This window comes from Aphis gossypii, chromosome 2 (genome assembly GCF_020184175.1).
Source record: "Aphis gossypii isolate Hap1 chromosome 2, ASM2018417v2, whole genome shotgun sequence".
Classification (NCBI taxonomy): Eukaryota; Metazoa; Arthropoda; class Insecta; order Hemiptera; family Aphididae; genus Aphis; species Aphis gossypii.
The window spans coordinates 12,506,776-12,523,003 of NC_065531.1; the positions used below are offsets into that span (position 1 = coordinate 12,506,776).

At 24.3% G+C, this 16,228-nt stretch overlaps 1 protein-coding gene across 10 annotated transcripts in view; it reads left to right on the top strand.

Annotated features, from left to right (window-relative positions):
- LOC114129027 (potassium channel subfamily T member 2) overlaps window positions 1-16,228 on the top strand; it is a 151,765-nt gene that overhangs the window by 67,199 nt on the left and 68,338 nt on the right. For 2 of the 10 annotated variants that reach the window (XM_027993647.2, XM_050199638.1), the window contains exon 1: window positions 14,860-15,060. The exons of the other annotated variants lie outside the window; for them this stretch is intronic. In XM_027993647.2, the coding sequence (XP_027849448.1) occupies window positions 14,894-15,060 (167 nt within the window). In that variant the 5' untranslated portion in view covers window positions 14,860-14,893. Of the gene's footprint in view, window positions 1-14,859; window positions 15,061-16,228 lie in introns of those variants that run through there. 10 annotated transcript variants of the gene reach the window in all.

Below are 16,228 nucleotides of genomic sequence, written 5' to 3' on the forward strand. Positions count from 1 at the left end.
AATTACGAAAAAAAACGTTATCACTTATCAGTAACTTAATATTACTTAAATATAACTGTTCTATGTTATATTATAATATACTATGTGTGTTCATTTATAATAATAATAAAGAATATTTTATTGATAATACAGTTATAGTTAGGTTATTATTTTTAAGTAAAGGGTTATCCATTTGAGTGTCAATGTATTATCTATACTCGTTATTTCAAACATTTTTAAAAAAAATTCTAATTAGGAATATGAAATTAAAAATGCTTAGTGTCATTCAAAAAAATAAAATATTATAAATTATAATGATAACAAATAATAAAAAGTATAATTTTTTTTAGAAATATTGTTTTATAATGTCAGTTATAAAAAAAAAAAAAAATCAAATAGGTTACAACTTTTCAAACTTATAAGTCAAAACCTTTAGATGGATTAATATACCAATTTATTATAGAATAGGATATAAAAAATGCTTATCACGTTATTGGTTAAATTGAATTAAATTGAAGATGACTAATTTTATTTTACTATATAGTTATATATATTATATATATACAGAAAGATTCACCAAGCCAGCTCACTCCTCTCCTTTATCATTTATTAGTTAATTTAGTTTTCTAAATTTTGATTTTTTAAAATTGTTAATTACTTTTATTTATGGATCTTGTTTACATAAAATACTTAGATTTTTAACTATATTATAATTAGTTTTCTAAAATGATACAAACTTATACACAAGATAAATTAAATTATACATATATACTTATAATAATTATTTTTTTATTACTTATTAAAAGTTGATATTTCATTCAATTTATCTTAACTAATAATATACTTATTTAATTTCAATTTTTTAATTAAAAATTATTTGACAAATTTTAATACACAAAATTTTTTTTTTATTGAGATTATTCAATTTAAAATTCTGCATTTATATATAAAATTCACATTTTAAATGTTTGTTGAATAGCAATTTTGGACAAATGCAATCAACGACATCCGAAATTAATATAAGATATATATTCAAAGAATACAAGACGTATCGTACACTTTAAGAGTACCAATTGGTTCAAATTGTGACGTATTTTTATGCAAAATACAAAAACAGATCATCTGATAAAAATATAAGAAATACAACATTTTTAGGAAAAAAAGTAATACCTATTATAGTATTATTAAATAAAGAACCAACATAGATACAACTACATGTGAACAATAAAAACCATCGGTAAAAATATGAAAAATGAGACATGAAAAATATTAAATTGACTGAGAGAAAGGTTAACTAAAACTAATAAGAACTTAATAAAACAATGAAAATAATATAATGATAATATATTATGTAAATGTATAGCTGTACGGGATGAAATATATTTATTGGAATACACAATGACAGAGACTCAATGCAAATGGATGGATCCGTTCAAAAACCTAAATGACGTGGTCACTAAAGTAATCAACTACTGGACCAAAAGAGTTAAATGACTCGAGACTCATGCTAACAAATGAAAATAAATGACAATTTATAGCAGTCTTTTTTATATAGACATAGGTATAAAATAAATAACAATTTAATAAAATAAATTAGAGTGCTGTTTAACGTAAAGAATAAGAAATAGTGATAAATAATCATGAAGCACAACAAACATGAAATATAATATAAACATTTTACTTGAGATTTATTTTTAACGACGATAAAAATTTTGAGGTAGTTAGAAGGAAATCATCTTATAAATAAAATAGTTGGAGTGGTTTGATAACTTCGAGTGGAAATTTAAATTCTGAGCTAATGATGAATGCATTTGATTTACAGTAGGTAATATGTTTTTTATTGATTATTTTTGTCAGTCATTATAATTTGGAAAAGTATGATTGCTTTAGACATCAACCTTGAAGTTAAGGGTGGTATTTGGTAGAAAATTGAATCTAGTTAATACTTTGAGAATGTAAAATGTTATTAGTAATTTTCATAATAATCAATAAAGTATTTAAACATAACTAGTTTTTAATAAATTGTGTTTTTCTTATAATTGATAAATAAATAATAATCGAGACTTGAAATTTTGATCAAATATTTATAATAATATTAATATAATATATAGATATGAGCATATGATATAATTAAAACAAATATATTTTGACTCATTTTGTGCTATAAAACATGATTGTAATTTTGTATAGAATAAATATTATAAACACATTGAGTATGTTGGGAGTTTGTTTGATTATGTATATAAATAATTTTCTTTATGTACCTACATGAGGATAAAAAGGGAAGTTTGTTTTTAAATATTTAATAATGAAATAATCCACCTCTCGTGTTAGTGTATTTACTACTCCGTTTGGTATGCTTAACATTATCATCATCAATTATTATAAAGAAGCTAAGTAGGTACAAATATGTTGAGCAAATTATTGTAATTTAATTTTAGTAACTTGTTGACCCGGGTAAAAATAAGTTGATGAGACTTATTAAATTTTGTATTTCATTCAAAAAAAAAAAATAATAATAAGTACTTGATTATAACTGTACAATTACCGTGGAACGTCCTGTCAAGATGATCCTCTCTGGTTAATGCGTAACTAATTAATGTTTGTAGTTATTGAAAAATGATTATTCACAATAAACTTAATATATAAATATATTAATTATAATATATTATAAAATAGACAAATTTTTATTTTAAAATGGTCCCAAATATTTTATTCAAAATTGTAATACACAATACATCGTACGATGCTAACATTTGTGGAAAACAGCTAGCTATGTTAATTAGCTTTTATCATTTGACTTAATGAAATACCACATAAATATAAAAAATACCAGATAGTCAACTACGATCAACTATTGCCGCCAACAAAATAGCTGCTATTCGTTAACTAAGAAGTGAATGTTTATAGATAAGAACATCTGAAATTGATGAAATATTAATATAATTGTAATAAAACTTAAAATACTTGAATAATATCACATAGCATATCAGTTTAATTAAATTTCTTAAATAACAAATTGTTGTCATTTTATTGGAGACATTATTCCATAGGTACATACCTGTTTGAAATATATAGTCGATATCTATAATTTGTTTGAAAGTTACACAACACTAATAAATACACCTTTCCAAATATTTATTATTACTATTTCAAAAATAGTCATAAATCACAATAGAGTATACAGTCTTCGAAGTTTATAAAAATTTAAATATTGAGTCAGATAAGATTGATAAGTGAGAAAAGTAGAAATTTGATAGGGAAAAATAAATCTATTATATAAATCTATTTCTTGTCACTTGTCAATCATCATCTTGTCAGCAATATTATTGAACGATATTGGTCTTCTTTTATAAAAATCGATAGATGAAATGTTTGAAATTGTATTTGTTATTTATATCAGTTGGTACTAATCTTGTAAGATTGTTATTTAAAATATATATTTAATGAACCAAAATTAATTAAATAACATTAAATAGTGAACCAAATGTCATGGTTATTAATTTATTTTGATGAATCATAATTAATTGTATAATATACAAAATATTATTTTGTTTTTATAGGTAAAACAATTTACTTTAATAATTAATTAATACAAGTAATATACTATTACGATAGTAATTGTAATACCATCACAAAATATTTCATTTTTATGTGTTGAATGAATATAACTAAAATTAATTAATTATTACCAAGTTATAAGTTATGAATCTATTAATTAAAAATTTAACCGCAAGTTGAAAGCAGATTTTTAGATATTTCGTACACAAGTATACCGCTAGATAGAGCTTAGTATTTCAAATTTTACGATATTATATAATATTAGTCTGGTCATAACATTTTTATTTTACAAGACTGGTTTTTCTAATTAATTAAATATTTATATACATTTTTTGGATTTTTAAAAATAATAAAAATATATACATAATTCAGATTAAAACACTTGTATAATAAAAATTTAAGTAAAATTATAATAATAATTCAATTATAACATAAAAATATAACACCCTTAAAGTCATTATTTATAAAATATATGAAACAAAACATTAATATGGTATAAAATTATGTATTTTAGATTCAAAGTTAAGCTTCAATATAATGATTTCACAATGGTGTTTTTTTTCTGTCTGGCATTACCTTTTGGAACGGAATCATTAAAAATGATTTGATTTTAGTAGCAAATTGTATCTAGTTGGTACTTTAGAGAGTTAAAAGAGAAAAATTCTAAGTGCCTTTTTCATATTCGGGAAAAACAATAATAAAAAAAAATTAATCGGAAATGGAAACATTAACATCATTCCAGTTTAATATCGATTTTGATTTTTTTTTTTTTTGTGTGCAACATAAAAACTATTAATTGTAGATACTTAAAATATCCACCAAATGTTAAAAATATTATTTTATGTTTATAACAAAATTTTCAAAATATTACATGTGTTTTTGAAGTATTTCAGAGCATGAATAATTTTAATTTTTTTTCTATAAATGTCGATTAAAAATTATTCACGGTATAGAAATGCTTTAAATTTAAATACAAAGCTTTTCAGAAGTGTTTTTTTTCGAATTAACCTGTAAATCTATAGATTTTAGTTTATAGTTGTAATATTTTTTATAATTTAACATTTCGAAAAAATGCATAAAAATCGCGAAAATTGGTAAACTATTTTGTAACTATTTAAAAATTCATAAAAAATTTTAAGATATGAAAATGTAATACGCTGTTCTTTATAATTTTGTCAACCTGTATTTAAAAAAAAAAAGTTGCAATATCTCTATACAAATATTAAAAAATACATAAAAAATTGTTTTTTATGTCCATTTAATGTTAAAAATTTGTTGAAATTCGTCAAAAATTATAAAGATTATATTATATATTTTACTATTTCTTGTGGGAACATAAAAATTTTTTTACGTATATTATATTATTATGAATTTACTAAATGAAATTGTTGAGTTATTTTCAAATATAACTTTTTTTTAAATCTTTTTTTAACTGTATTACGGTATTTACAGAAGTATATTATTAAATGTTGAGTTAGATAAGATAATAATATATATTATTTTAATAACTAAATAATAATAGTATAATAAATACAATGATTTTGAAAATAAGTACATCAACCTACCGTAATACTAAAGAAAAATAAATGAATTTAATAACTATATAGTATTAATATTAAAAAATATATATTATTATTATGAAATATTCTTCGTAATATTGACTGAAACCCCGTCTCCACCAAGAATCGTTGTTCGTACATCAATGAATTCAAATTTAACATACCTTATATAGACTTTAGTAATGCAACCTAATAACATCTAATGCACAAGTTAGCAGAGCGGTACTCACTATACTTCGACCTCACACGGCCCTATCTTTTTGAATGAGAGCTTTTTTTTTTGTTACAGGTCAATATCATATAATGATATTATGAAAAATAATGAACATTGATAAATAATGTTTTAATTTAATTCATTAAATAATATTGAATAATATTTATGTCTTATATGGTTATGGCTAAACGTTTAGAATAAAATATATCATATACTATACACTATAGTCTATTACTATTAATGCAATAATGTACTACATTTTAGATGAATAACTATACAGATAATAGATCATTTTACATTAAAATAAAAAAAAAAAAAACATTAATTTAATGAAATTAATTACTTTGAAATCACTCTGCAAAAAAAATCAACTACTGGAATCTCAGTAAATCACATTGAAGCAGTGTTGGAAGTGTCCACTTAATCCATACTTAATCATTTTTAAACATCATTTGATTGTATTAAATCAGAATAATTGCATATTTAATATATATATATTTTATATTTTATAAAGTTTTACTATTTAATTTATTAGCTACAAATAATATTATTTTTTTTTATAGATTTTTGATAATAATTCTAATGAAATATTCTACAAATTAGAATTTCTGTAAGGCTACTTACATCGAAGAGCCTTATTTTTTGTAATGTATGGACACTAGACAGAGAGTAAAGAATATAAGAGCATTTCAGAATAATATATGTTTAATAATTATTTCTTCTTTCCCTGTGAAGTGTTTAGAATTTTTTCAAGTACTTTGTGTATAATTTATTCTTTTAAGTGTTGTTGTTTTTTCTTTTTATTATTCTTTACTAATTATTACGTAATGAGTTTGATGCTCACAAATAAATTGTTTTGTTTTTTTTTTTAATTGAAAATAATAAAACATGTTACTTTTAAAATATAATTTTAAAAACATGAAATTTTCTTATAATATTTCAAATTTAATTTTTCCACTAGTATGATTTTGTATTAGAATTAAGTAGTTATGTAACCAAAATAATAAAACCGAGTCTTTTGTAGTTTTGTTATATTAATATAATTGATTTTAAGAACCATCAGATAAAGTAGCCATTTGGCATATAATGATTTAGGTATTGATAAAATATAAGGTAAAATATCTTAAATACAACACAATATTATAATTTTCAATTATGTGCAACCATTATTCAAAAATAATAAACTTTTTTTTTGCTTATACGTTTATTGTATTTATTTGTTATTATATTATACATACCTATGTAGGTATATATATATATTTATTTATGATAATTTTAATTATAGTATTTGAAATGTCTGTTTATATTCTTTAAGATTAGGAAAAAAATTAATTCACTATTTTATAAGTTTATAAAAGCATTAAATAAAATTTATCATTGATTTAAAACATTACATGTGATTTTTGTATTCTTCTATATTTTTAAAACGAAAAAACCTGCTTTAAAACTTATAAAGTTATATGGTTATACTGTGTTTAAATACAAAAATATTTAATTTTTATTTACATTTTAAAATAATATTTAATTATCAAATTTACCAATATCACATCGTTTTTACAATCTTAATAATGATATGAATATAATATATATCTTACCATAATCTTGCAATTTTTTTTTTTTTTTAAGAATTAATTAAATTTTATAACGAACCATTACTAAAAACTACATTTTTTTAATATTTTGTATTATATATTTTGAAATCTAATTATTATTTTTCGTTTTTATTCGAAAGAACTTCAATAATAATCAAATAGATGTTTGTGGACTTAATATAATTCCACTAAATACTAATTAGATTAAGGGTGTATGTGTTATTATACTATTTTATAAGCATTTTTCTAGGCTTTTTTTAAATTAAAATTCGAGTACTTCTTTATTGTAATAACACACGCGATTAAATAAAAAAAAAAACAAAGTGTGTAATTTTGAGAAGCCACCCCTTATAAATATTCAAATATCTATTTGGTAAAATATAATATTCATTTTCAATTTAAGTTATTTTATGTTGACAATTCTAATATTATTTTTTTATATAAGTTATTTTTATTTTACACAGAATTAAATTTTTCTACCAACAAACTATTTAAAATCATAATACAATATATTTCAAGGAAATAAATTTATTTAAAACAACATAACAATTTATTTATATTAATATATTCAATTATGGTAATGAATTAAAATAATTAAAATTTCAAATGAACCAAGTTCGCTGTTATCTTGAAATGTTTTCAACATAGAAAAGCTATGAAAAAAATCAAAATATTTATTTTTCTCAGTATCTAATTATTCATCTACCTATAATAAAAAAAATTTAATTACTTTTTCCTGGTTATTCAATTGACAGTTTTTCAACTTTTAGTTTATTATTTTATTTAAGTTCTAAATTTGAAAAGTTTTTAAAACGTTCTCTTAAAATAATAACTACATACCGTACAATAGCTTGATATTAATATTGTTTTATCATTAAATAATAGTAATTTATAAAACAATAAATTATTAATTTAATACCTACTAAAAATATTGAGTTAAATTCCTCTTTTTTCAAACAAATGTTATAGGAGGTATACCTACTATTTTATACTTGCACGTAATGTTACCACTTTTAGTATTTTCTTTCTTCATTTTCCCGGTCTGTCATAGCATCGCTTCTGTTATAAAATAAATATCATAATAACCCATAGTGTCACAGTAATATATTATATCATTATAACTTTAGATGATAATGTATGGTTTGTATTTAATACTATCTATTTAGCCATTAGTCGTGATTATATAACTATGAGGTATATAGTGGGGTGCACATCAAAATATATTAAATATTAATACTATGTATACGAAAAACTACTAAAAAAAAAATGGCGTCTGTCATCAATAATATTCAATAAAATATTTCAAAATACTTTAGATGGCTATCGCTCATTTTAATATTTACTTTCAAATTACAGTATTAACATAAAGTTATGTGTAAAAATATCTAAATTAAATCAATTTTATATGGATGTGATTCATATGATTATTTATTAACAATTATTACATTACAAAGAGGATAATTAGACTTTGTGAACAAAATTATGTAAATGGATAATTATTGATAATTGTGAAATTTTTAAAATTTTAAGTATATTTAAATTAAAAATATATAAATAATTTACAAATCAAGCTATTTATACAACTTTATTTCAAAAACGAGTAGTTCCTAAGCATATTTAATAGAATATTGCTATTCAAAATTGTTTATTACGCATTATTATTACCTACTGTTATAATTTATGTAATAAGAAGAAGGAAAAGCGTATTATATTAATTTAGAACAGCACGTGGTATTTATTACTGGAAGTGATTGTAACATTGAAATATTATAGCATTTTATTTGTATTGTATTCATTGTAATTTATGATTTTAAAAAATATGTTTTCAAATGTCTGTGTTTAAAAACCTCGATTAGCGCAGATATAATATGTAGTAGTAAATAGTTATACTGTGTAATAATAACAGCGTTCGGAGCCGTTGATTTCCCATTATTTGTTTATTAAAAATAAAAAAACCCAAACCAACACGTCAGATAATAATAATATTATGAAGTAAGAGTAAATAAGTTAAAATTATATAATATTTTTTTTTCGGAACTTTTCATCGCATCGTACCGTTAACACTGAATCAAATCCGTACATAAAAATTGTAGTTTATGGTTGGTAATTAAATCTTCATCGCTTGCGTCGTCATGAACATGCGTGTTGATCATAAGAGAAAACTACATTGACGTTTTTTGTGTCCACCTCTCCTCACACGCCGTGGAGTAATTTGAATTCGTTACTTTAGTGAATCATCTCATTTATTTATTATTATTATTATTATTATTTTCGAATAAAAATTACTATTTTGAAAAAAATGGTGTGCTTTAAATCCAATGGACCATATCCTAAGTCACGCGGTGAAATATCGTTTAAAAAGGGGTTTTTTTTTTTATTACCCATAAGAGACGGTAAATGTTAATGTATCAGGTACTTTCGTATTTCACTCTCTCGACAGGAGCTCCATAATAATCAGTAGGTACACAACAACTATGTAGAACATATTATATATTTATATGAATAAATAATAAATGTACCACGTTGAATTGTCAGCATTTGTTAGCGCTGACGCACGCCACACAAACACAAACACCTCGCAGCCTGCTTCTGGCATCGCTGCCGACAAGTGAAACACGATTTTCTACTCTGAAAATGACGAACGCCCGCAGACACTCGGTTACTCGCATTATGTCTATCGTATAAAATATAATTTGTACGAATCTATGCAGGTACATAGAGTTGCACGCTAAAATGTTTTTCTTTCTCTAAAGGTGGCGGTGGTTAAATATTTTGATTGAGACGTATTATGTTTGCAATAAAAACAACAACCGATTGTCACTACGAATCCGCAATATAATGCATTATTGCAGCACGTACAGTTTTACAATAACCAACTGTTTACGACTATCAGTCAATCGGTTCCATCTTAAAGTCACCCCCACCAAAACAAAGCCAATGAATAATAGAAAAATTAAAACAAACCATTGAAATCACTGTAATATATAAATAAATAAGAAAAATAACGCACAACACATCTAAACGTCAGCACATATCCACGAGTCACAATTTGCGTGGGTTCACACACGACAACTTTATATTAAACATTAATACATTTGTTTTCACGACCCGTATCGACCTTATCGTATATAAGTTTTGTGCTTCTTGAAAATTTTAATATTTTTATGCTTTTAAAACTCTACAATTACTTACAAATTACAATGGTGTTATTTACCTGAAATTCGGATTAAAAGTATTTATTCAGCAATCTCATTGGAATAAATACTATTTGCTGAATAAGAACAATATTTATACAATATTTGTATAGCGTTCTCGTTTCTCACTAACTTTTAGTTAGTTACCAGATACTTTATTTATAAACATAATTTCAAGTTTATAACGATTTAAATATAAATATCAATAGTAGTTTTTTAAAAATATCTCAAACACGGTATTACACAATAGTTTATTATGTATTAAGATCCGTTAAAAAATATTAACATTTAACTCAGTATTAATCATTACTGTAGTTTGAAATTGGATTGGTACATGTTAACTATCCCTTGGGATAATAGATTTTTATTATTTTGTATTACAATAAAAATTTTTAAATTTTTGTTCTTATCACAAAGTTAAGAATTTTGATGTATGAACTATGAAAATCTAATGTCGAACGACTAAATAATTAATTATAACTTAAAACATATAATTATTTAAAGTCCAGATGAGCGAAGTAATAGGCTATGGAACAACATTTTGCGGGATAACACACCACTGTAGTTATTCAAACCGTATAACACTTCAGTATTAATACTTGTACAACATTTTTATGCATAAAAATGCTTTAAAAAATGTTAAATTAATCATATTCTCGTTGAAAAAAAAAAAATAAAATAAAAACATACATTTTTTAAGTTCTTTTGGAATGATTTCAAATCATGTAAAAAAAAATAAATGTATAAGCCTTAATGCTTTTTGATATAATAAGTTTTTTATTAATAAAATAATCACTTTGTATATATACTTTTTTTTAATACATTTTTAAATTGTAAAATATATTTTTTGTCTGCTAACCTTTACGTTACAGCTTAGAAGTAAAAGTGACGCTTTAATTAGTTGTCTTTGTTATAACTGTGAATAAATTATCACACTCCCATCATATCATTCTCATAACACTATTATATATGTATATATATATATATATATGGTTATTATTTGGTGAGGTCTTAAACAATTTAATTAATCATAAACCAGCATTAACTATACTCATATAGAAAGTGATTTTTTTTTCTTATAGAAAATTAGACAGGGATGCCAGGCATTATACGATTTTATTTTTAACTTTTAAAACTATAAAAATCTGAATAATGAACATAATAATATACAATAATAAAAATAAAAATATATTTTTTTGTTGAAAGGTAACTAAAAATAAACATTTGAATTACAAAATTGTAATGACATTACTTATTATTGTTATTATAACTAATAATGATTATCGTTGATAAATTCATGATATTTTATTGTTTCCATTATTATGTGAGTAGTATCTATGTACTATTTAAATATAATAATTTATCTAAATTAGAATATTACACCTTTGTAGACAATTAAATAGATTGAGTAAGTACTCACATCGTCATCAAACTATATGCATGTGTAGTTTAAGAAAATATAATATTTGTATTACTTTAAAATTGAAAACAATATATCAATGTGATACTCAATGACTAAGTAAGCTAAATAATATGTAATGTTCAATAGGTAATATTCATTTATTTGCAATAGGCTTACTATTTAGTAGTCATAACAATTAATAATTTATATCTTTTGTTAGCACTGCGCTTAATGTATTTGTTTAAAATGAATGCATAACAATGGTTAAGTTTAAGACTTAATAGGTCAATGTAACCATATTACAATAACTTTAATATATAATAATATATATGCTGTCGTTTTAAACTATACTACTTAGTTTTGTAGACCTATAAATTAGCTAAGTTGTTCTAGACCTTAAATAATCTGATCCCACCCTCTTTAAATAATAATCAATAAACACGAATATAAAAGTATAAATAGTTGAAACTACATAAAACAACATGTCTTCTTTATCAGCAAAATATTTTTTTGAAATATGTATTTCAATATTATTTTATTATAATAAAAATCTATGAAGTATATTGTATAAAAATTGAATATGCAACTTTTATAAATCGATAATAATATAATTGTTAGTGACTCTATGTACCGGAATTTAGTATATTATCAAACTTAATGTTATCCAAACTATGCATTTTATTTATTTATCTTTTTTAAATTGACATTCTTTTTTTTTATTTATAAAAAATACCTAAGTAAGTAATCTAAACTTAAATAGACTTTAAGAGAATGAAACTTTCCATAGTATAAGTTTTTGATGTGCAGCTTTCAACACAACTTAATATTTGTAAGTTACAAATTAAATTATAAGGTTAGTTTCAAAAGATACATAGAAAAATAAATGTTATGTGTCATAATATAATATTTATAATTGACTTCAGTAAGAATTAAAAATGTACACTTTATTTTAATAAAACATAGTAATAAATTAACTTAAAATATTATAGGTATGATTGTATTTATTAAAATAATGAATTAAAATATCTTTGAATATTTTTGTTCGTCATAAAAGTATTAACACTGCATAGTTAAACTTTTGATATTTTGAATTGATTATAATTGTGTTTATATAATTTAATTTAAAAAATAAAACATTCGAATTATTATATGTCAATAATCAATATAATTAATAATAAAATTGTAAAATTGTATGAATGTGCACTGTAATACATAATTCTTGTATGTAAATCAGAACAGATATTTTTATACCTAAGTATAAAAATAAATATGATAACTCAACGGACCGAATTTAAACATTTTCCTAACGATGTTCGAGTTTTTTAATGGCAATTAAATTGAACATAGATTGATTTATCTCTTATGTAAATTCTACCCCGCATGAAATTTATTGTAATAACCAAAACTAAAAAACAGCTTATAACTCACAAGTTTAAGAAGCCAAAAAAAAATTAGATAAATCTTTATTCCAATTATTACGAAAACTTGTAGGCACCCCACCATTGTTTGAGTTATTAGAAAAATATGGAAATTACAAGTCCGTGATGTTTGGCGTAGATTTAACTGTTTTATTAAATTTGTTTATTCCTCTGGAAAAAACCTTTAAGCACCTGCAGGTAATATATTACACACGATAATTAAACATTTTATGCATATCGTAATGACGTAGATCACTAAACAACTATATAATGTAGGTAATATATTTTTGCTACCTCATCATAAAATATGATAACAAAATTAATATACAATTAACCCGCAGGCACAATGCAAGATGTTTCATTTATGTTGACCGATATGTCGTACTCGTACCTGATTAATTATTTGTATTATAACTCTTGTTTGTTTACACGCATATATTATTTCATTAGCGTCACCTAGTTTTTGATTATTCAGCTTCAAAACCCATTTAAATCAAAAAGCCTCCAATAAAAGTTATACATTATAAAACGTTTTAATCAATTCCAGCTAGAGTTTTAGTTCGTTTCAAAATATAATTTAATCAGCTGAAATGCAGGTTGCAGCTCCAAGTAGTCGTGAATTAATAATAACTAAAAAACGTTTATTTTGTGTTATACATTTATAATGTTTCCAACGACCCAGTTCTGTAGATCGATTTGTGTGTAGTTCGTAAGTTCGTTAGGAATATTAAGTAGCAACCGATTATATTCTACGACCAAAGCGAATATTATTGTGAAATTTATCGAAAATACATTATTTTTAAAACTGTACAATCTATAAAAATGGTGAGTGATTTTATTATATTTGTTTCGGTTACATAGAGTTTTTGGGATAGTAAAAAAGCTCAAAAAGGTTCACTCTGTGTAAGTCAATGATATAATGAAAATAAAGCAAAGTATTTGGTATTTAATATTTATAAAGGTGATTTTTACTCGGTGTTTTTAAGCGGAAAGGAAATCAAAAAAACCGTCAAAACAACGCCGAAGAAACGGAAACAAGTGAGTTTGCCGAAAACTGTCGAATTGTTTTGATTTCAAAACGGATTTCTATTTTTTCACTCGAATACTATAGATTATTAAAGCGATTAAAAATAAATGCCATGATATCTTGGAATCAGTTATTTAAAAGCTCGTGGAAAACACAAACGTGTTAAAGATCACATAAATCATCACAAAGATCATCATAGACACGTTTACAAAAATAATAGGTTAATTTGATCGGTAATAAACGTGTTCTTGTTCGAAACGTACGTTTCGGCGAAAAAACCATTTTCTAATATTCAACGATGTCGTAGACGAAATCTTCCACGATTATGTACACTATAATATCCGTTCATTTTACTCGGATTCTCCTATATTTTTATTTTATTTACAAATATTTACCGAGGGTGTCGTGTCCGAGAAAGAAGAAACAAAATTAACGTCCAAAACATCGCTCTCGGTCGGTACGCGGAACGGCAAAGTGAATTTCGCCTATCTGTTTTGAACTTTCAACCGGACACATTTACAATACACACTTACGACGTCCTCCCCGTCCATCACGACGACGTTGCAAACTCTCAATCTCGTTTAATTTTTTTCTCGCCGAGTTTTCGTCGCGAGACAAGTGGACAAAAAATTGTACGCCACACGAATGTGTCACAGTGTCGGCGGAGGGCGCGAGTTCGGGTTGAGTATATACACACACTCGTATGTATATATATATAAGTATAATATATAATATATACTCGCGGACAATATTGTGTACGAACATTTGTCGAATAGTTTTCGGTTGTGTGGGTGTGTAGTGGCGATCGAGGGGTGGAAGGACACAAGCGGTTGATGTCGGCGAGAGGGGGCTGATGTCGCCGCGGGCAGTCTGCGCATAGGTAGAACGTGACCCACGACGACCGGTAGCGGCGTAACGTTCGCGCGCGACGCCGACCGCGTGACGTCATGCTGACGCTGGCGCGACCGGCTGCGGCGCGCGACTCGGGCGGTTCGCTGGCGAAACGTGGCGCACAGTGCGTGAAATGGGAACAGGACGGACGCCACATGGGTTCGTCCAACTACAGTTCATACAACTGTTTGACGAGTTGGGACAGCTACGATAGGATACCCAGGTAATCGTGTGTACCTCGAAAACGGTATATTATTATTATTTATTTTTATTATTAGTTGTTATATTTTTTTTTTTTTTTTTTTGGGGGGGGCTGTCTAGGTAATTATTATTTTTTATTTTACTTTAGTAATCCCCGGATCAATTAATAATATTATTATAATTATTGTCGATTGTTTTTGTTTTATAATATTGTGAAATTTTGCTCGTAACGTCGTATTTATTTATTTATTTATTTACGATTTTGATAGGTATTTTTGTTGTTAATTTATTATTGTTGTTATTACCTATTGCCCGCCCACCGCGTTTAATGAAAACAACAAACGAAATTATTCGTAAACAACGAAACTTTTCCACCGATTTTTTATTACTTTTTATTATTATTATTATTGTTATTACCAATTACCATATAAGTATACTTTATCCTCACTCGCGGATCTTTTAATCTGTATGTTCCCTGTCGATTCCCATCGCTTGTGGTACGTGCGATCCTCTTAAACGTAACTTTATTATGATAAATGAGTTATCAAAGATGTACTTTTCCTCTATTTAGGGTATTTATTATTTTTATTTTTTTCAAACGGTTACTTCAAATATTTTTAAACACTTCGGTGGGAAACGTCAATTGTATTATCAACACATACGTTATTTACGTCTAATGTCGAACTAAATTAGTTTATTTAATTTATATTGTAGCTAAAATAAGAGTACCTAAATGCCACATCTATATAGGTACCATATTACAACTCGATTATAAATTTAATAAAATAAAAATGTCGTTTTATTCTCACAATATGCATAATTTTCTTATTTTATTTAAAAACAAGCAAAATAGTATTGAACTACCTATCATAGTGTGATTTAAAAGAAAATACTATTTTTCTACGAGTGTTTTGAATGCACAATATATATTTTGTGACTGACTAATATTGTTTAAAACATTTATTAGGAATGATATTTTTATTTTTTTATATGGTTTAATTGGTATTTTAAGTTATAAAAAAAAGGTTTCTGGAAAATATTTTATATTTACCATATAAATCTTTTTAATAGTATTTTCTCATCAAAGTTTGCGTTTCTAGCTAATGAATAAAATATTTTGCGCTTCAATTAGTTTTTTCTTGGCAATAGTCATTCAATAAATTAAAATAATACATATCTAAACACTATTA